Source organism: Morchella importuna (assembly GCF_003444635.1).
Source record: "Morchella importuna strain M04M26 chromosome Unknown Morimp01GS002, whole genome shotgun sequence".
Lineage (NCBI taxonomy): Eukaryota > Fungi > Ascomycota > Pezizomycetes > Pezizales > Morchellaceae > Morchella > Morchella importuna.
The window spans coordinates 825,386-848,426 of NW_025763399.1; the positions used below are offsets into that span (position 1 = coordinate 825,386).

The 23,041-nt window shown below is 46.6% G+C and overlaps 5 protein-coding genes across 5 annotated transcripts; 3 read left to right on the plus strand and 2 right to left on the minus strand.

The window, feature by feature from the left end:
- Nucleotides 1-1,844: 1,844 nt before the first annotated feature.
- Nucleotides 1,845-2,438, minus strand: LAJ45_01135 (uncharacterized protein; the record flags this gene model as incomplete). The annotated part of the gene is made up of 1 exon (XM_046110733.1): nucleotides 1,845-2,438. The coding sequence occupies one exon, from the start codon at nucleotides 2,436-2,438 to the stop codon at nucleotides 1,845-1,847; it is 594 nt and encodes a 197-aa protein (XP_045975911.1).
- Nucleotides 2,439-3,545: 1,107 nt separating this feature from the next.
- LAJ45_01136 (uncharacterized protein) lies at nucleotides 3,546-4,357 on the plus strand (the record flags this gene model as incomplete). The annotated part of the gene is made up of 2 exons (XM_046110734.1): nucleotides 3,546-3,588; nucleotides 3,639-4,357. 2 exons carry the CDS (start codon nucleotides 3,546-3,548, stop codon nucleotides 4,355-4,357), a joined length of 762 nt encoding a protein of 253 aa, XP_045975912.1.
- A 1,066-nt stretch (nucleotides 4,358-5,423) lies between these two features.
- Nucleotides 5,424-5,957, minus strand: LAJ45_01137 (uncharacterized protein; the record flags this gene model as incomplete). The annotated part of the gene is made up of 1 exon (XM_046110735.1): nucleotides 5,424-5,957. The coding sequence occupies one exon, from the start codon at nucleotides 5,955-5,957 to the stop codon at nucleotides 5,424-5,426; it is 534 nt and encodes a 177-aa protein (XP_045975913.1).
- A 3,935-nt stretch (nucleotides 5,958-9,892) lies between these two features.
- On the plus strand, nucleotides 9,893-10,544 carry LAJ45_01138 (uncharacterized protein; the record flags this gene model as incomplete). The annotated part of the gene is made up of 3 exons (XM_046110736.1): nucleotides 9,893-10,172; nucleotides 10,233-10,349; nucleotides 10,408-10,544. 3 exons carry the CDS (start codon nucleotides 9,893-9,895, stop codon nucleotides 10,542-10,544), a joined length of 534 nt encoding a protein of 177 aa, XP_045975914.1.
- A 5,599-nt stretch (nucleotides 10,545-16,143) lies between these two features.
- On the plus strand, nucleotides 16,144-16,574 carry LAJ45_01139 (uncharacterized protein; the record flags this gene model as incomplete). Its single annotated transcript, XM_046110737.1, has 2 exons — nucleotides 16,144-16,158; nucleotides 16,221-16,574. The coding sequence occupies 2 exons, from the start codon at nucleotides 16,144-16,146 to the stop codon at nucleotides 16,572-16,574; spliced, it is 369 nt and encodes a 122-aa protein (XP_045975915.1).
- Between the last annotated feature and the right edge of the window lie 6,467 nt (nucleotides 16,575-23,041).

Consider the following 23,041-nt stretch of genomic DNA (forward strand, 5'->3'; position numbering starts at 1 on the left):
ACACTATTGATCATTCAAGTCATGGGGTATTTATACAGGCCCAATGTCTCACATGCCGTAGGTATCCTGGGTGTTCGCTTGGCCATGAGATTTGGTATTGCACTTTAGGAACTACCCCCACTCCGCTCCGGTATCGAATTAATGCTGCCAAGACCCACCCCCAGAGCACACCTCCCCGAGAGAATCCCACAGAAGTTGGTGATCACTTGAAAATGGAGGCTATAAAACTCACTACCTGATCACGAACCCACCCGAGAGTATCAACGAACCCCCATAACTGAATACCCGTGTGAGAAATCTAACCTCCATGTGTATATGATTGTAGGGCCTGCCGCAGGTGCACTTTGGCTAACTGATTCACAAACCGATATTCGTAACCATATCACCTTATAGAAAACGGCAATGTGCTCTCTCCAGCGGAGCTATACTATAGCAAGGAGTTGATCTCGGGAGATACACCGTGTCATTGGAAGTGGAATACATATTCATCAATCATATATGTCCAACCCTACCCACGAAGTTAACAACCTACAACCTTGAAAGATATTTTTACACCCTCCATCTGTATGGACCTTCCTGAAGGTCAATTTCTTTACCAGAGACTTTAGTGCTTGGCGAGAAGGAAAAGATAGTTATCTAAACCGAAGCTTTTCACTGTAATAGAGTTAACGTTTAGTACTGATAAGCTGAAGTCGGGTGCAGCACGCTATGTGGGTTAAGGTTGTTGTTGCTCAACAAACTGTGATTGGGAATCTAAATGTTAGCTTTGATCACTTCGGTTTAAATTTGGAGACAGAAACAGAAGGAAATGTATGCACGCTTACAGAATTGTGGTTTGAGCTGAAGTGATATTTCCTGTACCACAAATAGTAAAGGGAGTGAGTATTACTCTCCTTTTAGGAATATTTTGGGCCTGATGGACAATATCATCCGTTAGGACGAACGTGGACCACGATGTATAGGAGTGCTTACTAATCATTGACCTGGCGGAAAAGAAAGGAGGGTTCTGCTCCAAGGGGTGAGGGGGGGTGGGGATGGCCTTATACTTATACCTCTCTCATGATAATTATGCCCCGAGTCAATACGTTAGGGAATATATATTTATAGATTTATAATATGTCGTGGTGTGGGGCGGCCTCCAACCCATCATTGGATAATACGGAGGTACGTACTTGGTACATCCATGACAGACGGGATCGACGGAATTGAAACCTCAACAAGAATCGGGCATGTACTATTGGTTCGATCTTCATGGAATATGAATCAACAATGCGCTTGTGGATAAAAACCCTGATGCACGTGGAGAGGCTCCACTACTAGCACCTGCCCACTCCCTCTGCTCCCCCAGTCAACGCGGCCTAGATATCATATTTGAATGGGAAAACAACTGCCAAGCATGGTACCCGCATCTAACAAAAACTAAATAGCAATCAACACAGCGATTTAGATCTGCCTCTTGTGTGGGGATCTGCAGGTGGTGTTCTGTGCGGAGTAGGCCCGTCGAACCGTGGAAACGAGTGACGGGCCATGAATAAGAAAAAAAAACGCATATAATTGTGTCCTTCACTATGTAACTCCCAGCGCAGGAACAAACGGCTGGTAGATACTTAAATTCTGTGAAATGTGTGAAATCATAGTTATCCAGCTTGTATAAATTTCAGTTCCATTTATTAAGCTGCCAATTGCAAGCTGCTAATATTCCTAACCTCATCTATTCTAACGCGATCTATCACTCCATACCACTCGATCAAGGTCCAACATATTCCTCCTACCTCTCCACTCCAAACTCCCACTCACAATTTCTTCCCATCCTTCTTCACCCTCCTCTGTTCCCTCAAGTCACTCTAACCCGCCCTCCCCACTCTGAACAACTGGCTAACCCTCTCCCTCCTCCCCAGATCCGCCTGCCCCTCCGCACCCGCCATCTCCGCCAGCGACACTGTCGTAACCCTGTTCACCACCACTCCGCCCACCTTCGGCGACGTGCTCATCACCGGCCAGTCCTCATACCACCCCATGACCTCCAACCGCCACCGCAGATCCCCCACCGGCCCCGACGTCTCCGCGCTCGGCCACGGCCGCAGCAACGACATCTGGCACCGCACCAAATCGAACGGGTGCGGCTGGTCGTCGTGGTAGTACTCAGCTGAGCACATTACGTCGCTGAGGTGGCTGTGGCGGTCGGTCTCTTCTTTCTCCCGAGTGGCGGTCTCGTCGCGGCTTTCCGCGAGGTAGGCAGATCCGGGAGGAGCGGGAACGGCGCCGTAGCGTTGGTGGGAGAGGCGTGACATGAGAAGGTCGAAGTGGGTGTAGTAGGTGGGGTCATCGAAGCCGCCTGAGGCGGCGGTGGTGGCGGTGCCGCGTAGGTGGAGGAGGAGGGTGTAGACGCCGTCGCTCCAGGGTTGGCGGCCGAATTGGGGGTAGATGATTGAGGACATTACGGAGGGCTTTTGTTGGTTGTTCGGGGGGTTTTAATTTTGAGTGAGCGATATTCTTTCGGAATTGACGAGTTGGTGGATTGATTATCTGATTGATTGGTTTCTGTAGATGAAGTGGTAATACTGAGTGGATGAGGGGAAATTATTTCGTGAATCTGCAAAAGCTTTATATATGACATTTCCATTTCAACCTGTGAAGGAAGGAAGCATGAACATTCCGCCCAAGCTCCGCCAGGATCCTCTTACAGCTTTCAAGTGCCTGAGTACCCCACAAGGCAAGATACCAGCGGGATATTTGAAATCATGATTTCAGTTCACTCGCCAGGCTTTGTGACCGCCGTGGGAACTTGAAATCTTATGGTCATCCAGGAACCAGAGTTCAATCGAGCTCCACATTCGTGGAACTACTTCTTCATAGGGTATCACTCGTTCTTCATATATCCCTGCTGTTGCTGTTTGAGCGCCGCAGACTGCCTTGAAGGGATCCGCCGTGTAACCAACGTAAGGTCATGTCTTCATTGTACTCTGTGCTATGCAGTTGTTATCTCTGAACAGTGGACATGTTGGTGTTGGCAGGAGTATCGCCTCGGAAGCTAAACAGATGCGGAGAGTGGAAATAGTGAGTAGGTATCTAGGTGCCTGGAGGAGCACTACGCCCCAGAACCTATCAACTCGGTGAATGCAAAGATCGGATTCCCATATTAGCAATCTTTTGAAAGTTAGAAGAACCTGCGAACAATTGGAGAGGCGCATTGAGAGATATCAGGTTTGTTTCCGCAGGGAAGACAAATACGTATAGATTGGGTTGCAAAGATCCATGGACGTGTTGCTAGCCCAGAAGACTACCTGTTTATTCCTCAGTACGTATCGTGGCACCAATCTCCGTCCGTTATCTCCACAATAATCAACAAAGAATCGACGGTTATAGATACCCCACACCACGCCATCCCCTCCACACCCCCCGCACATACATCCCATATTTCCTCCACATCCTCTCCACATCTACTCCCTACATTATATTAATATAGTCCCACCTTCGAAAGATACAACGTCACAGCCACTTACACTCCCCACCGTTACCTAAACTATATTCAGAGCCCACCCACAATGCACCGCCATATCCTCATTAAACGCTACAAGCCCAGGAGAGGTATACCTAACGCGCGCTCCGCTCACCTCAACCACACTAACAACCCACAGTCCAATTCAAGGTTACCAGGAGGCCCCGAAAGACCGAAGCCGAGCACTTCCTGGAGCTCGAGCGACAGATCAGCGACTTCGAACACCGCATCGAAACCAACCAGATCCAGATCGACAACATCATCAGTGACTTCGAGCACCGGGTCGAAACCAACCAGATCCCGCTTAGCCACCTCATGGGCAACGACCCCAGCTACGCCGCCACCACTTCAAGCAGTAGCAGCAGTAGGGGCAATGGAGGTTACGCCCAGTACTGTAGTGCAAGCGCCGACGGCTCCCAGTCCAGCAGGCGCCGCAGGGGCGTCTCCAGAACGAGGTTCACCGAGCACCTAGACTATTCAGACATGGATTTCGACGATGCACTCATTGAGGCGGCATTTAGCGACTATTATGCACCGGAGGAACGCGGGAGGAGGATCAAGCTTGACGTCAACGGGGAGCCGTGGTCTGAGCCGAGGAAGCTGTGTGTTGTCGGGGAGATCCCGGAGGGGTGTGAGGAGCTTGTTGAGGACCTTCGTCGGTTTCCGGAGAATACATATCTTTTGGCAGAGCTGCGGAAGCTTGGGTATAAGGTGATTGCAGATCCGTTGTATACGGTGAGGCATAGGTGTTGGTGTCCGACGTGTGCTGGGGGTTGGAATAGAGGGGTGGGGTGCTGCGCTGTTACGGTTGTTGCGAGGTTTGGGGATGGAGGGGATAATAGCCATAGGTGGGCTTAGTTTGAGTATACGAGAAGGGTATCTGAGTGCCATAGGTTTTCTTGGGACTTGTAGGATATGTTACTCAACCTTTATTTTGCTGTTCCGCGGTGTTGGCTGTGAGGCCTTCAGAACCGTTAGCATTGTTAGCTGTATTTCTTTTCTTTCAAGTTTAAAACCTTTCGTATTTGTGTAGGGTCTTCAACAATGTCGCTCAATTTTCAAAAACACACCAGCAGTCAATCTCTCTCGCGCAGTGTTCCCTCCTATATACTTCTTCTAAATAGAGAGGACTCTCTTGTAATGAAATTATGATTACAACGAGAGAGGAAACATTTCTAATAGAAAGCAGATAGACTATAGATATGTTCATTACGGTATTTAAATTCTAAATCATCTGGTAGTAGTGAAGGTTGTCTTCATTGAATTTTACATTGAAGGTACCGTTAAGGCATGAGAACTAAAGTATATAAATGAGTTTGCATATCATGAGTGGGACATATAACGATTTGTCCAACTTCTCCTACGTTGCTTGATAAAATATTTGTTGGTGGCGTTCATTGAAAGGATCATACTTATGAGGATTGCATTTACTACTTCTTGGGGCTGTTGGAGGTTGCAGGAGTAGGTGAATTGGTAATATTGACTTGTTATATATATAGGGAGCGGGAGGTATAGCTGAAACTGAAATGTCCTTTTGATACCACTATAGCTGCCGCTATTAACCTGCGCTGTTTAAAGGGTCGGACTTCAGGCTGGACTCAGTAAGTCAAAATCAATACATCTATCACCTCAAGAAAATGCACAGTATTCACAAGCACAATCGTCAAATTAACTAGCAGCAACAAATGTCTTTCCGAAAAACATAGTTTAGGGGTAACATCCGCAAGTAAGGTTACGACATTACGAAAAATATTCGCCCGCCTTATTTCCTCCCCCGGATAAAAATGACATCTAGATAGCAAACAGTTGTCGTGAACCAAGTAAGGAAGTAAAAAGATAAGTCTTGGAAAAAAAGAGAAAAAAAAGGAATATGCAACCCATGTCCTCAGGCCAACAGATATCCTCACGCCCGCCCGCCCCTTCCCTAATCCTTCTCATCATAGAGCATCTTCATCATCTCATCAATCCTCTGCACCCTCCCAATCCACAAGTCCTCCTCCCAGTCCTCTTGACAATCCTCATCCCTCGCATCGACAGCCTTCAAAGCCCTACACCTCCACGCCTCCCTCTCCGCCAACCACGTAGTCCTTAACTCTTTAACCACAGCATCCAACTCCACCTTCAGCTTCCGTACAGCGGAATGCATACTAGCAATGTAGACATTACACTCAACTGTGAACCGCCAGATGTCTTCGTGGCTGGGGGTAACGTCGGGGTGGTTCGCGATGAAGCAGCGGTCGCGCCGCGCGGGGTCCTTTTCGTAGATGCAGAGGACGGTTTCTTCGAACGCGATGAGGTCGGGGAGGTCTTCGGCGCGGCAGACGAGCGAGAGGAGACGCTCGGAGGGGATAAAGGCGAGGGGGGATATTTCTGGGGCGGGTTTTTTCTTCTGCAGGAAGGGGTTTGGTGGGAGGGTGTGGGGGAGGTTGGCGAGGGTGCGGAAGAGCTCGCGGTACATTGTGGAGTAGTGGTGGTGGTGAGATATATGGGAAGGAGTGGCTTGGTACAGTGGATGATGGAAAGACAGGTGTAGATAGAATTTGAGATTTTGGTGAATGATGGCAGCGGATGTTCTCAAGCTGTTATGTCTTTGAGTGGTTGAGGGAGGATGGGGGGTTTGGTTGTTTTATTTTTTTATAACGACCGAAGGACTACGTAAGTCTCCAATCAGGTCTCGGGTATGACGAGATACTGAATATTTCGTCTGCGTAGTCAGTATACTGGCGGCTTTCTGGACATGCAATTGGGTGCGGAATGGGGACAAGCCCTGGTTCGGAGAATCTTAATTCTGAATTTAATAATGTTCAAATAACAGCTACCTCCAGAGATAAATAACCGATTTCCCCCTCTCCCGGGGTAGACTAAGGGTATACTAACGTGAGTAAAAGCTAGTCTGATATTTCCCATGAGTGTTAGATCTATCATTCGATTATCCAACAACGTTCATTGGGCTCAATTTAGTTTGGAATGGGAATCTCCAAATCATTGTGGTTCCAGTAGGAATGGGTGGGCTTGGAATATAGAGCATACAGGAGTAGAGGCCGCTGGTAAGGCGATTGATTGGCTGGAGAAGTCGACTGATTGTACCATCTCTAGAATCCTTTGACCTTTTGTACCCAAATCTGCCATTGCGTGTTCTCTCGACCGGTCCTCGTCATATCACATCAGTATTAGTGGAACAAAGCGTTCTGTATTTTCCTTGTAAAAATTCATTAGATCGTACAAGGATCCCCTAAAACGATGGCTGTGAGGTGTTCAAACTTTCTCTAAAAACTCTCGCAATTAGTAATGGATTTCCGGGACCAAAATCGGAGGTCGCACAGGTAATAAAATCCATGGGGCTGTCGAGATATGGAGATATTAGGACCAAACGAGCGGGTGTTCTGTGTACTCTCGAGGATCCACCAATACCAAAAGAATCCACAGAAAACAATTTTCCACAATGTGCACCATGAACAGTTCCCTACAATCTTGGGTCTCGTTGCAAGTCTCGTTCGTATTCTGCCTAAACATTTATTCCAGTGTTCCCTCACACACAGAATTTTCTCAGGGCGTTTCAGGGTGCTTTACTCGCCCATGAGCATCTTGTAATACCGAGTTCAAGGGCAACGAGTGGTATGTCTATTGATTTTGGGCGCTGGACATTGTTCTGTTGATGGGATGTATGTAGGTTGAGGGTGGTACATTATCCTGTTCGCCGGGTAAGACATAACTACGCCACACCCATTAGTCGCAAGAAGGAGAGAAAGACACCTGATTACACACCGTCGGAAAGTCCATCGTGGGCCAGAAAGATTGCTGGTATGAGTTCCTTTTGCCATCAGTCTTTTGATCCGGCTATCTGATTGTCATGACCGAGTGTTGGGTTGTCGTGGGCTGCCACATTGCTGATCTGTCCTGTTCCAAATCGTGGCGGTTGAGGCCAGCACCCAGCGCCACACACGTCGATCATTCCAGCGCTATATATAGCGCTAACGAACCCAGATTCGGAGAACGCATTCATAAGAACAGAGCACTCTCAACACGTATTATCCTCGCCCAGATAATTTATCGCGAGTATTTGCCAATGCCCATTTTGCGCTACATGAGATTCCGAAGTAAAGGACGAGATGAACGTTGAGTAATCATCCTTTGACTGTTATACTCTAACCGGCGAGAGAAAGGTAAACATGAAGAACTCAAGCCAGCTGTGCCTATTCTGCGCTGTGCAGTGCTCTAAAGAGGTCAATAGAGATCAGGTTAGCAATGTAATTTCAGATTTTTTGAGAAGGAATGGATGTGAGCGGAGGGTGAGTACGGGAATAATTACCATTTGTCCTTGATAGAGCCAGTACCGTCGAGTGATATATTGTCTGATCTCCTTCCCAAAATCCGAATTTCCTTTCTAATCAATCCCACTTATCCAGAAGACCAATGCTATTCATATTCCGCTAACGTAAAGCACCACCCCTAGGAAGAGATATGAAAAGAATATATCAATTGCCATAAGCACCGTAGTATATTGCTGTAGTTTACCTCCGCTCAAGCGGCGGAGGTAGGTGTTACTCGTAGTCGAGCTCCCCCGGAGTGTCGAAAGAGAGAAGGAAAAGAATGTGAAGTATTCTTCGGGATATATTTCCTACTATAAAATGAGGTTAGAGGGGGGTATTTCTTTGCTTCTCGTTTGGGGGGGTTTAAAGGTAAAGACCGACCTAGAGATTTCCAAAAAAGATGGGTGAGTACAGCTCTCGTAATTGACTCTTGGGAAGTATGGACACCCATTGAATTTTGATCCCTCAAGTTAAGCAGGAGATCGGCGTCTATGTAGATTAAATTTGCAAACGTTTCGTCGAAGCCTTTCCCTGGTATGAGATAGAACTCCTTCCTATGTGAAATAAATGGGGTGATGTGATCTTACCTTAATACCTCTGCTTCATGGGAGGAACTCTATCTTGAATTTCCGTTTTTTTCTTTCAACCACTCCACGCAAAGTGCAGCAGACGTTCTTGAGCAAGTTGGGATAGTGCGATAGAGCAGGACACCTCAGAAGGCACGCATTGTCTTCTCCTTATGGCGTCAAGAAGGTGAGAGTGGACGGAAAGGTTGAAACACTTCGAATCTGGTATGTGGTGGAAAATTGGTTTCCGGACAAGATGTCTCAGTGTTGTAACTTATCCTGGTTGACGCAAGGTCTCCGCAGAGCCGCATGCCACGCTAGTCACTAAGCGTCAGGGGTTCACTTTTGGTGCCTGGAAAAAGCAAGAACCTGCGCTAAACGACCTCATACACTCCCGCATACAAAAAACATTTTCTTGAGGCATCTCTTAAGTTCGACAATTCAATTGATAAGTTGACTACAGCAGCGAGACGAAGTTCGAAATCTCTATATTGAATAGCAGAAATCAAAGCACTTACTACATGCGATACAGATGCACCAGATGGATATCATTCCTTAAACTACGGGCGTCACGGCCTTCCTACAAGTATGGAACATTTGGGAGCTACCCAGGGATTCTTTTTTACCTTTTCACCCATGTCATGGCTCCAGATGTAACACTGGCTATATCCTGTGGAACTAGAACCTCGAATGCTATTTCTCGGTCTCAACCTCTCCATTCGTGCAAGAAATGCTGAAAAAGACGGAATACCTGGGTTCATCAATCAGCCCTGGTCGTAAACCTTGGAGGGTGGGAGGCTATACCCACGACACCTCAGTTTATTTGAGGTTTACCTTTTTTACCTATGATGCATATTATCTACTACTAATAGCAGAGATAACCTGTTGAAGTGTGGTCCGAGGAGCGGGAGACGTTGAACATATGACATTATATTCCCAAGTTGTCTCAATGGGGGATATATGTTCTCACATTGGAGAAGGTCACTCGCTCCGCTGCAGGGTTTTTACTCCCGCATACATGCCCCATTGCCTTAGATCAATAATGATCTCTCCGGCTATTGCTTAGGGGGTGCTCTGTTACTGTTTATCCCTGCAAGAAATGTATATAAAGCATGTTTACATTTTAGATTTTAATGAACTTCTATTCTCGATCGACTCTCGGGACCATTATCTTCTTCAAGTAAGAGAACTGACGTAGGGTCAGAGTTTCAGGCATCATCTTACCTAGTTTTCGCTTCTGTTATCTCAAGATACACACATTGTCAGTACAATACGACACCTAAACCAATCACATACTCTACTTTAGCTCTCCGCTACACAGCCTTTTTTTTATTTCCACCTAGCTCTTTGAAGACTCCTAGCTCTAGGTGGACACATGCCTTGACTGGATAGCCCTACCTTGTTCGGCTAAACAGTTGACGGCACCTGTTTTTCCTGCTGGAGTACATCTTTGAATGTTGTTGGAGCCTTCGTCCCTTCACAACTGGGCCCACCCTGCCCAGCAGCCCCCTTCAACAATGTTCAACAACAAGCAGCGCAGTGGTTACCTTACCCAGGTAAGGTCACCGTGGCCTAAACCGCATTCTGAGAGCAACAGCGATCACCTGATCTTTCTAGCACTATTTAAACCATCCACTGCACTCCAACCTCCATTTACCACTTCTCATCCAAAAGTCATCAACTCCGCCATCAAACAACAACCAACACAAACCACTTCCAAACACGTTGGTATCTCACACCTTAAAACTCTCAAGGCTACAAAGATGTGCTATTTTACACCGACCGAATGGGGATGCGGTACGCCATGAACCCCCCTCCCACTTCCATCTCACCATCATTCATCTAACAAAATGACAGGTCACCTAAGCTATTCCAAGGTTCCGTGCCGCCATGTCCATGTTTTCAAGCAGAAAGGGAAAACCTGCCCCTACAACACCACACTCGGTACCTTGAGGCGCAACCGAAGCTGCGGGGGTATGTTCCATGACTGAAGAGCATCTCCATTGTTATACGATAAACTGACATTCCGTAGATAGCAAAATCTGCGCCCAGGCCCGCATTGATACATTGAACGGCGAAGAGTATGTCAAGGCACGTGTTAGGGCCATGAAGCAGGATTCGCAAGAGACACTGGTCCCTTCGGCTACGGAGAACGATGAAGATAAATGAGTTGCCGACATGGGTGGCTCTTCGGTTGTCTGGTCTTTTGGTCTTCCTGATGGATTTCCACCGCTAGCAGCACGATGTCATGCTGGCGAAAGAACATGTTGTGTGGTTTTCTATGCACCAGATGCTGTTTTTCAATGTTACGATTTTTCTTTTCTCGTCCTTTCAATTGTCTAACGTTTCTTTCAACTTTTCGGCGTCTTCTGACTCCTGAGAGTTTTACTCTCAAGGAAGCAAATCATTATTGAGACTTCCCTGTTCTTGTGATATTCATTTTCCAACCTATCTCGATTCTCATTCTTTTTATAAACGCTTCATCTTATCTTATCTTCTTTCGTCCGCTTTTATTTTTACCATCCTGTTCTCTGGTATTTGGTTCTTCGCTGCAGTTTTCACTCCGAACGTCTATTATGTCCTGTTCTATGTCTTATGTTTTGAACTTCTGTTTATGACAGGTCGCATCGGTACGCTTCTTCCGCCGAGTTACATTCCTTGTTTCTATTTATTTCTATACTCTTTATCGTATTTTTCAATAAAGTCAACCTTTCGAAGGGACATGTTTCTTCAGTTTTATCAAGTTTGAAACACGTGTTACCTCTCTTCATTCACACATATTATTATCCCTATCTGCAATAGCGCACCTACATTAAATGCCATCTGGTTTTTTCTTCATGCAGTACTGTAGCGGTGGTGTAGCTATATTTCTATTTGTGTGATACGAATGTAACATACCCATTACTTTTTCTTGTAAGGTTTCCTATTGTACTTTACAAAAAAGAAAATTACAACTAGAACCCGAACCACAGATGGATAACCCCCCTTGTGGGCACACAATAGTATAGTTGTTCAAAAATGATGGGACAGCAACCCAAACCGCACCAAAAAATTTACAGTTTTCGACATATTTCAGCAACACTTTCGGGTTCGTCAGAAGCTGTATAACCTCTAGGAGAATCAGAATCAGCGGTTGGATTACAAAACAAATCGTTAGTGTATCAGTAGTAAGGAATCTCGTGCAGGTACTGTTGGAAATATCAATTCAAATATCATTTAGCTTTCAGGCTTGCTATAGCTCACACAACTCGAGATTATGAGACCAAAGTCTGAATGGGTGATATAGACACTCCATAACCTCCGATTTGTGTAGGTCCCTTGTCCCAAAATATCACTCAAAACTTTTTGTTGTAGCTCATTCACCGGCCATTCTGCGTAATTTCGCACGAGGTTATTTCGCACGAGGTTATTTCGAGGCTGATATCAAGATAATGTAATTAATGAATCATTTTGAACTTTGCCCTCGGCACAGAAAGGCCATCTGGTATTATACCGCCCAAATTACCTAGGTGTTCGATGCTGAGAAGGGTAGGGAGAAAAGCCTAGTCGTCCTTCATTAACATGCACACTCTCTCAATTGCCATCCCAATATATGCCGGCGGGTTATTACGGGGGTGAACTATGGTTCCTATGGTGTAGACTACTGGTAACTATTAGGCAGGGATTATATCTCGCCTTCTGGCGGCGTGTTTTCACTCTTATAAAAAGGGTATTCAGCCATTCAGACCGATATATAACCAACACCCGGGTATCATTTGTGGAATTGTAGCAATCAATCGCACGCTGGGAGTGGTAATGAACGTATGTGCCGTGGGATGGTCACAGCGATACCGTTGCGGTCCGTGATATGTGATTATCAATCCGGAATATATACCCAAGGGACCTTTTAAGCACCTCATACCTGCGAGATAGACACCACCGGTTCCTCCCCGGTGGTCTCTATAGACAGCGCACGCATGCCCGTTAATACTGCCGAACAGATCTCCGCCGCTAGTTGTCGCATGGTAATAGGTCAAGGGATATGAACTCTTCAGCACTCCATCTACAGTAAAAGTACAGGGTTTCACCCTTTATGCCTACTAGTCGCTACTTTCAACAGGCTGTGGAATACCCCAACCGGTTCAACGCCAGCACTCATACCTAGCCGCACTCCATCACCAGTCCGCATGCCCCATTTGGGCGCTGGGTACATGGAAAACTCTCCCGAGGAGCAGAAACCATCCCACATGACAAGCCAGGAAAAGAACCCACGATTAATATCCCCTGGATCACCGCCCCTATAGGATTCGAACCTGCGGCCTCGCCCACCCCCGGGAAATTTGTTCATCGGGAGAACTCGGCCACCTGGAAGCCTACCCACTTGGCCATCCAGGGGCCGCTGATCGTGGTAAGCCAAGTTGAGCATAAGCCCTAACCCTCCATGCAAATATTCATCACATAGGCTCATTTGTATGGGCCCGACTTAGATTATATACCTACAAAAGAACCCAAAATGTTTGCAGGTTGAGGAATGGTGGCTCAAAAAATGTGAGGAAGATACCAGTAGCTGCTCATGTGGGTAATAAGTAGCGAACAATGTCACGTCGCATGTATTACAGTAATTCTATGCTTTCGATATAAACAAACAATTGAAATGCTGGGTATAGAATTTCTACAAAAGATAATTGCAGCCTTCTTTCCCGCCTTAATCCACACGCCTCCCCCCCATCCCCCAGGGACCATCATTGATATATTCATCCATGATGATGACTCCCGGAGAAAAGGGAGCAGTTAGGACATACACCCAGCAGAACAGTGGAACACTGCTGTAGCCATCATTGACACCTGGCCCATATGTCTGGGAACCTTTTTCCAGCACGAATCTGTACCGATATCACCTCGGCCTCGGATAGGGCGACAGATGGCCGGCGCCAAGTGATAAAGAGAGGAACAGCAATAGGAAACAAGGAATAAAGATTTAGGAAATCAGTGTCACAGAACACAAAGAAAAAATGTATAAAAATGTAAAATTTAAATTAGGAAATAGAAGAGGGTCGCCCCCACACTCTTCCCCCGTTTTACTACACCGACCCACCCTTTCCCCCCCCACACCAACCAGAGACTGTTAATTGGGGACTATGCTAGGAATTAGTTTTGTCGCCAGGTGCTGAAAAGAGAGGTAATTAATTAATTTACTTACGGCAGGACCGGTGTATACCCCATTGGGCCTCGGGTGACATTGACCACGGCCTGTGGGTGGTGGACCGGCTTTGGTACAGGCGGGAGGAGTCCTGGAGGAGTATCACTGGCGGTATTTTAAATATCACCTCACTTAACAAACCCAAATGTTGTGACGGTGGGCTTGGGATCCGCGACGGGTTCGGCGAAGGAGCCCGGCTGATTGGCGATGCACCGCCAACGCCAGGAACCCTGGGGTGTTGAGGGCATGTTTTCTGCCGTTGGGTGAGGCGATGGGGAAGCGCCCAGGCCCAACTTCCTCCTTGGCGGCGCTGGGTTTATACCGGGCCCGGACCCGGAGGGAATGGATCCCAGACTAGGTCACCTGATCAGTATTAGTTTAATCTCTATCACACAAAAGAGCAAAATGGAAACCGCAAAGGTGGGACTCTAAACTACCTTGGGCTCGTTCTCCCCCGGACCACTCGACGTAGCCAAAGGCACCGATTTGGTTGGCGTCTTTATACCGGCCCGCCCCAGTAGGCAATGATGGTGTTGGAACACCGGTGTTCCATCTTCCTTGGGTGAGCTTGGTTGTACACGTGGGGCCCCAGCCGGCACCGCTGTAAGGACACCGAGAAGCCTGGTGTTCCGTCCTCCTTGGTGAGCTTAGATATCGCCCACCCACCCCCAGGCACGTCATATCGACATCATTAATGATGCCGTCCATTCGCGGGGCCCGACAGCGAGCAGGATAAAACTCTCGGATGCTTTCGAACCGGGTCGACCGGCAGGCCCCGGATCATTGGCTAAAACTCGCGGGGGCTTCCGATCCCGGTCACTAATCGGACGGCCGCCGATGCCGTCACGATTTGGTCGTCCTTGTGCTGTGTAGCACCGGCCACCGAATACCGAGTGTAGAACTCAGTTCCTACAGCGAGTGAGTTGTGGCCTGTAAGTGGCGCATCTGCGGTGCAGGTCTTATTAGTATAGTTCAGAGCGGTTTATTTGATAAAGCAGAGAGAGTATGGGATGGTTATTCTCACCTATCTTGTAAATCTTTACTCTCCTCCACACAATTTGGCGAAGGTCACCTTCGCTGGAATCCTCTTGCCCCCTCCGGGCCCCATGAAAGCCCCCACAACAACAGTAAGATAGCACGCAAAACCCACCACATAAACCTACCAGAGCCAGGCTTACATGAGAAATAATACACACTATCCTAACACCATTGTAAGGGAATACGTGGGGCACGGCGAGGGCAAGAGGATGCCATTGAAGAGGCGGTGTGAAAGGAGTAATAACTGTTTTGGTATCTGGTTAGTTTATTTCTCTGTAGAGAAGAAGATCCTTAAAAAGAGATAATGAATACCCACCAGAAGGTGCCCAACATACTGCTAACGGGGCCCAGGTAGGGCGAGGAGGTCACCACCGCTTGAAGCCGGCGGCCTGAGACTTCACGAGAGGAGCCTTTAGACAACGGTTGTCCGCATTATAGGTGACGGAAGATGATAAAGACAACGGATGTCTCCCTTACAGATGGGGAATTTAAAGACCTCCGTCAATGGACGGGGCGTGGTGAACATTTGTGGGGTCGATACTTTCCCCGTTGAGGGATGGAAAACTGGAGAGGGTTAGGGGAAAACCAGCAAAAGATTGAGCGGAGTGGCCAGTTTAGCGGGGTAAAAAGCTTTCCTGGTTAATATTTATTACTAATTGCCAACAAGCTAGAGACATACGTAACAAGCACAAACCGGAACTACAGATTGCGGAAAGCATATCCACTAGTCACGTTGCCGGGGTTATGCTTTCATGTACACGTAGCCATATTCAACTTCTATTGAAAAAGACAGGCTCAATTTCCTTTGCGTTTGATGTGAAAATAAAAATAATCTACTACGCACTCCCTAAACAACGAGAGCACCCTATTAATTTCACTACTTCTAAAATGAACTTAGTTAATTAGTTGCAGCGGTAAAGCGGGCACTTAGTACGTCTTCCTTGATCATGATGGAAATGTGTACGATTTCTATAAAAGGATCGGTAAATGGACTAGGGTTTCCTCGTCAGGTGCGGGCAGCAGAATCCATTGGTGCAAATGTGTTTATTAAACCGTGGCTTGGTCCCATCAGGGAAGGTATTCAGTTGACAGTACGCAGTATAGTAACGTATAGTACAGGACAGAACCCTCCTGGAATCCGACTTACGTGTTAACTCCAGACTTCCATGTCTCTCGCGAAGCTGACTCTGAAATCTGTTCTCTAGTTTTTGTGTCATATAAGTAGAGATAAATTTACGGGTCTCAATCGTCCCCGAAAAACTACTTTGCTCCGGATCAACAACGCAGTCGGCTCTTTCACTATTGCATTCAGAAAAGCTAGGCATTGCACAACCCCATACTGATATTGCTCAAATCATCAACATACCCCCGAGCTCAGCCTCTAACCTTCCTTCATTCGCTTTACATCATCTTCATTCTTTTCATTATTAACGTGAAGAGAGAGGTGAGCTATTCACTTAAAGTAACTATTCTACAGACCCGGCTAACACGTGCACATCTAGCTAGATTGAACGCAAAAGAGGAAGTTCAATAAAGGCCACTATCGTCAACATGCCTTATATCAGGGTACGTACGATACTCGTTAAAATGCTATTTCCCCAAAGGTGATACTAATAAGCCCCACAAAGAGCCCAATCGAATTGAGATCGGTCACAGCTCATATGTTGCAAGGCGCAGATCTCATTGCCATGAACCTGAGAGACCTGCTCGAAAGTGTTGAAAGAATGCTTTTTAACAATTATGACCACTTCCGTAATCCGTTAACTAAGCATATGGCACTATCCTCGCACGAGCTACTTGAGCTCTATTTCAGTATTCACGAAGCTCTGGTCTCTGTTCGCCAGATTATCGAAGCTCATCGCTCCCAGCTAAGGCTCGTTGACCACTTCCTTGAAGGTTTGATGTGGCCAGGGTGTGAGAGCGATGAGGTTTCTGAATTTTATGACGTTTTTGGTGAAGATGGGGATGAGGTAGGAAATTAGGGCGTACGGTTGGACAGATGTTTATGGTGAAGGATGGCTAGAAACAAAAATGTACTTGCAGCCTAATCTGATTTGCTATTATGTTATTTTTCGCGGTTCCGGTGACCACCGTATCTGTCCCTACCTGAGGATATATATACAACTCTAAGTTTCGTAATTTCCCACTCTCTACAGTTAATGTGTATACTTCGCACCTATTTCACCGTCATTTAGCACCTACGTTTTCGAGTAGAGAATTTCAAAGAAAATTACGAAATTATGGCACAGTCGTGATAGCCCTTTCTCTATATCCTTCGCAAATAATACACCTCCACTCCCGCTGTAAGTGTCTGAAGCTCTATATACTCTCCATGAAATAATCTCCCGATAGGTTGAAGTGTGGATATGTATTCACCTACAACTAGTAAATACTGCTCTCAATGTACCCTTCCTACCTTCTTAGTGTAGTGTACTACCTTGCGAGCACAAGTTTCGGATCGTAAATGAAATCTCTAAGTCGTGGAACAGCAACCCTAACCCTATCCCAAAGACCGCCCCCGCGGGGTAATAGGTGTTTCCGGTATCGTGATGAGATTGTGAATTCCTCTTATTTGAGCATAGCTTATTGTAACTATCAGATTACTGTTTGATTTCTGTTGATAGTGCGGACAGCTTTCGTTGGCACGCCAATGTTTTTGTGCAGAGCCGCATGCCTAGGTAACGGCTAACGACCACCGAGCAGGGGGCACACAAAGCAAAATTAAGTATACCTTTTTTTTATCATCTCGACAACATGTCAAGAAAACAAAGAGGCATAACCCGTACCTCCTCCAAGTCAGTTTTTTGCCTTCCCAGATAGGGTGCCCATTCAAATCTTCCTGAATACTGAGTGCTTCAGTAATTAGGACACTAGGCAGGCGAAACCCTAGGCATTAGGATTCTGAAATACAGCCTTTCCCGCAAGTATTTGATCAACCACCTCCGGGGGCACTATTCTGCAACACATAGAACTTAACAAATGATGCGGAGGTTGTGGTCGGGTAAGTGTAGTAAGTGTTGTCAAGCCTGTAAAGGTTCAATGCACAACAGTGTTATCGCGAAAATGTCTTATGAATCCGGCATTTCAATTCCATCCTGTAAGGAATTTTCGAACTTTTCTATACGGATTATCCTGCTAATATCTCACAGCCTGCTTTCACACCGGAATCACCATGCGCCAGTCTTTGGCTTCCGTTCGGTTTTGCCTCTAATCGCAGGCTGTGGCAACACTGAAACACAACTATGGAACAGCTCAGATCTGTTGCTGGGATGGCTAAGGATTACTGGGGAAAACTATCTGTGCAACGGAACATGTGGAGAAGGTTTTACCAGGCGGGAGTCTGAGCCTTGTTGGCAGAGTTGTTTCGCAAATGGCGCGGGCAAACGCTTGAGCTATTTAAAATAGTCAAGGCATTCCAAGCGATCGATCGAACTGCTCGTGTAAGTTATATCAATGCATCGATAATTCATCGGAAATAGAGGTTCCCCACATACTGACAGGTCCCGCTGCAGGTCGAGTACGTCTGGAAGCTCGAGTGTTGGTTGGAGTCCAGGTCTACTACTCGAAGGCCTTACGACTTTCTATGTCAATTACGCTGGCTTGAACACAGTCTCGTGCCCCGCTCAGGAGGGGAAATCTCCATCATTCCTACTCCAAGCAGTGGAGAGGATTGATTATTTTGAGCGGATACACATCTGGTCTAATCAGACATAATAAAGCTTTGGTTGGGTGCCGCTTTACGGGAAGAGAAGGTTTTGGTTGGGTAAACTCTTACGATGAGAGAAGGCTTTGGTGGGGTAATATTTTGAAGCGTGTGGTTAGTATGGAAACTGCGAAAAAAACACATCAACAGAGAAAGTGAGAACCACCGTTACAGCGCGGGGGGGGGGGGGGGGTGGGGAGTTCTGATAGTACTACTCGGTTTCTTCCTTCTCTCGGGTTGGTGATGTTTTAACGGCGGCGGAGTGAGGATTCATTTCGGCTTTGGGTTTGTGGGTTCGGGGTGTCTTAGTAAACTTGACGTTTCAGTGTTTCGTTTTTCTGGTCTTCACTTTCGGTTGCACCGTCAGCGCTACATGCATGCAACATGCATGAATGAGGGTTGATTCTTAATTTGGTGGACTAGTATCTATATATTGGTAGAAGTCAATGCCTCTCTTTCGGAGACTATCCAACATCTTCGTTTTTTTCTTTTCCTTTTTCCTTTGAGAAAGAGATGGTAGGAATCGAAGGGATTGTGGCTCTGGTCACGTTAACACCGAGCCCACCGTCCTAAAACACAAGAAAAGTTAATAAACCCAATCATAGTATTCGTTCAAATTGTTAGCACGATGACACATAAAGACTAGAGAAAGTATGTAGGAGAAGTAAAGTTTGATCGTGTTGATTGTGCTAGCTAAGGGGGAATGCCCCGTATTTATACTAATGAAAGGTAGTACAAAGGAGATACAATGAGTCATAGACGTGTGAGTAATAAAATGACTAATAGGAAAGTGAGTCATACGCCGATGACAAATACTATAATGAAATGATGAGAATCTTCCAGAACTATGAAACGTGCCGAGCGCCCTATTTCAAGACTTCCCCTCGTGAGCCACAGTGAATAGTTGAAGAAAATAAAACATGTTTGCCTTTGTCCAATCCCTTTGTAAGTAAATCCGCCACGTTCTCGTTCGTAGAAATATACTCCAGTTCAAATAATTCATCCTCAAACCGTTCCCGAACAAAATGAAAATGTACGTGAATATGTTTAGATCTTTTATGAAAGACAGGATTCTTGACCAAAGAGAGAGAGCCATTGTTGTCGCGTCGAAGGATGAAAGAGAGATTCAGTTTTCGTTCCAGCTCGTGGATTGCATTCCTTAACCAGATCAGTTGTCGACTGGTGTCTGAGAGGGCCATGTATTCCGCTTCAGTTGTAGAAGTGGCGACGGATCGTTGCTTATAAGAGCGCCAGGAGATGAGAGCTTCCCCTAGCATAAAGCAGTGCCCGGTGAATGAGCGGCGATCATCGATATCAGAGGCATAGCTTGCATCACTATAGCCTATGAGAGCAGTTGGTGGCGTTTTAGCGTGAAAGAGTGACCAATCGAAGGTACCCTTGAGATAACGGAAGACGCGGTGGACTGCGGCTAGGTGCGCCTTAGTAGGACAGGAGGAAAATTGCGAGAGCATGGTGACGGTGTAGGCGAGGTCGGGTCTAGTGCCGATTAATGCATACATGAGTGAACCAATTATTGACTGATAAATTGTTGGATCATCGATTTTCTCAGTTTCCGTTCCTTTTTGGAGGTGGACGTTATTGTCTATAGGTGTTGCCACAGGTCTGGATTCATTAAAACCGTATTTGATGAGTACACGTTTGAGATAGGCTTCTTGTGATAGGATTATGCCAGTCTTAGTGTGGATCAAATGGATTCCGAGTGCCCAGTTGGCTGTGACAGTTTCCGTCATTTCGAATTCAGAGTGGAGGAGGAGGCTGAAGTGGTTTTTGCGTTCAACGGACCAGTAGAAGATAAGGATATCGTCCACGTATATTGCGATGACAACTTCCCCTGTTTTGTGTATGAAGACACAAGGGTCGAAGTATGCTTTTCTGAATCCTTTTTTGATTAGCGCTTTTGAGAGGCGGGCATAACATTCCCTTGGGGATTGTTTGAGTCCGTAGATGCATTTAATTAGTTTGCATGCTTTGCCAGGAGTAGGGTATCCTGGAGGAGATTTCATGTAGATTTCTTCCTTGAGTTCGCCGTATAGAAATGCGTTTGTGACGTCCATCTGATCGCATTGGCCGCCGGTTTGAAGACAGCGAGCGAGGAATAGTCTGATGGATTTGTATCGGGTGACGGGGGCATAGGTTTGATCGAAATCTTGACCAGGGACCTGTGAGAAACCTTTTGTGACTAGTCGGACTTTGTACCGTATGGGGTTGCCATCGGGCCCGAGTTTGATTTTGTATACCCATTTGCAGTCGACCAGTTTGCGGTGATCCGGTGTGTTGACCAGATTCAATGTGTTATTCCTTGCGAGTGAGTCGAGTTCAACTTTCATAGCATTCTGCCATTTTTTGGAGTCAGGACTGTTGATCGCTTGGTGATAGTTTGTTGGTTCTGTTAGGGTAGTGTCATGTTGAATGTTGTGTCCATATCTGACCGGAGGCTTTCGTTCCCGTGCTGGGTTACGTCTCGGTTGATCAGTATCTGTTTCATTATCATCATGCGGGGTACGTTCAGTGGCGGGCCTCGTATAGCCGGCCCCACTATACTTGCGTGGTCGTCCGAGTCAGTGTCGGAGAAATGTTCCATGGTTTCGCGCATTATCTGTTGGTTGATCATGTGGTCGTCATTTGGGTCGTCGTCGTATGTTCTATGTTGTTTTGGTGTTGACGGACGTGAGGGTGGTTCTTGTTTGATCTCGATTTGTTTTGGTTTAGGGGGTGTATCGGTTTTTGTTTTGACTTCGATTTCTTGCCCTACGGATGTACCTTTAAACCTAAAATGACGAGAGAGAACTACTTTCCTTTGTGATGGTATGTAAACGGGACAGATTTTTTCAGAATCTCCGTATCCGCAGAATTGTCCCGTTATAGCCCTAGCATCCAGTTTTGTTCCAGCTGGTCGTGCTTCGACTGGTATGTGTATGAACATGGTTTCACCGAAGGATCGGAGGTGCCCAATAAAGGGTTTCTTGCCTGTGAGTGCTTTGTATGGTGTCATATTCGGGAGTGATTTGTGCCGGAGTCGATTTTTGACGTGTACCATGGTGTTGATCGCTTCTGCCCATAGATTTTTTGGGAGGTTGTGGTCGAGCAAGGCGGATCGTGCCATTGTTGCTATAGTCCTGTTAAAGCGTTCTGCTGTTCCATTTGACTCATGAGAGTAAGGTACAGTGAATTCATGCTTTATGCCTTTAGAGGCGAAAAATTGTTGAAGGTCATTGGAGATGTACTCGCCACCGTTGTCGCTTCGAAACCGTTTAACCGTTTTGTCCAATTGATTTTCCATGTATGCGATGTATCGTTCTGTTGCAGCTGCTGCATCTGACTTCTTTTTGAGGAAGTAGAGGTGAGCGTACCTGGAGTAATCGTCGATGAATGTTATATAGTAACTGAAACCGCCCAGAGAAGGAGTCGAGAACTTGCCGCTCAGATCTGAGTGTATTAGTTCCAGTGGTTGTTTGGATTGTGGTTCGTTGAGAGGAGCGAGGTGAGACTTGGTTGATTTAGCGAGTTCACATGTGTTGCATGTTTCCATGTGACCAGATGTGGGGAGAGACTTGGGGTCGGCGACCATGGTGCGAAGCCGTGAAAGTGAGGAAGCGGGGAGATGTCCGAGCCATTGGTGCCAGTCATAGAAGCTGGTGGCGGCAGAGAGGTGTACGCAGGGTTCCTTGGTTTCGAAAATGTAAAGACCAGTACTATTTGCGTTAGCGATCCCGATGATTTCCTTGCTGTTCGGTTTGTAGATGGTAAAGCTGTCTTCCGTCCCAGTTGTGGTGAATCCCTTTTTAGCGATGCAAGAACAAGACATCAGGTTGGTGTTGCCTAATTCGGGGATCAAGAATACGTTCTGCAGAGTGATCAGGCCATGTGATCCGTTGATGGTAACGTTGCCGATTCCAGTTATCTGGAGTTTGCGACCTCCTCCAACAGTAACTGTTCCAGTATGGGGAGTGGGGTCCGTAACCAGCGTTCCGGTCATGTGGTTGGTTGCACCAGGGTCGAAGATCCATGCATTGTTATCGGTGGTGGAAGGTCCTGCAATGAAGCCGAAGTAGTCTTCCATGGTAATATCCGAGGTGTCATCTGAGAAGTTGGTAAGGTCGAAGTCAACCGGTATTGTGAATACATCGGTTTCTTCGAGTGCGGGAAGGCCAGAAAGATCGGGGATCCAAGAGAGGTCAAGTTTTGTGTGAAATTCAGTACCAGACGCGACGTTGAGATTGCCAGATGCAGCGGACTTCTCCTTTTCTCTGAAAGCTTTGAGTTTCTGACAATTTTTGTGCGTGTGGCCTTTTGCATATTCTCCATTCTTGGTGCACCAGGTGCATGTGACGTCCCGATTTCCTGTTTCGTTGTTACGTGGCCTTCTGACTCTGTTGTTGTTTCCGTGTCCTTGGTTTCCTCGCCTGATTGTGTTGGCTTCTCCAGCCGCCTGTCCGTCGTTGTTGCGCCGTGAGTCCAGATCCAACAGCTTTTCGTAAACGTCATCGAAGGTGACGTTGGGCTTGGTTTGCAGGTTGTCAACGACTGATTCGAGGGATTCGTGCCGGAGTGAGAGGAGTAGGAAGGATGCCTTCGCTTCTGAAACAGATGCGAGTTGGTGAAGGTGGTAACCGAGTGGGTCTTTGGTCTTGTCCGTAGAGTTACTAGTTCTAGTGAGGAGGGAAGACCAAAGAGTGTTAAACTGGATTAGATGTTCCTTGATACCCTTGTCGGGTGTGTACTGTA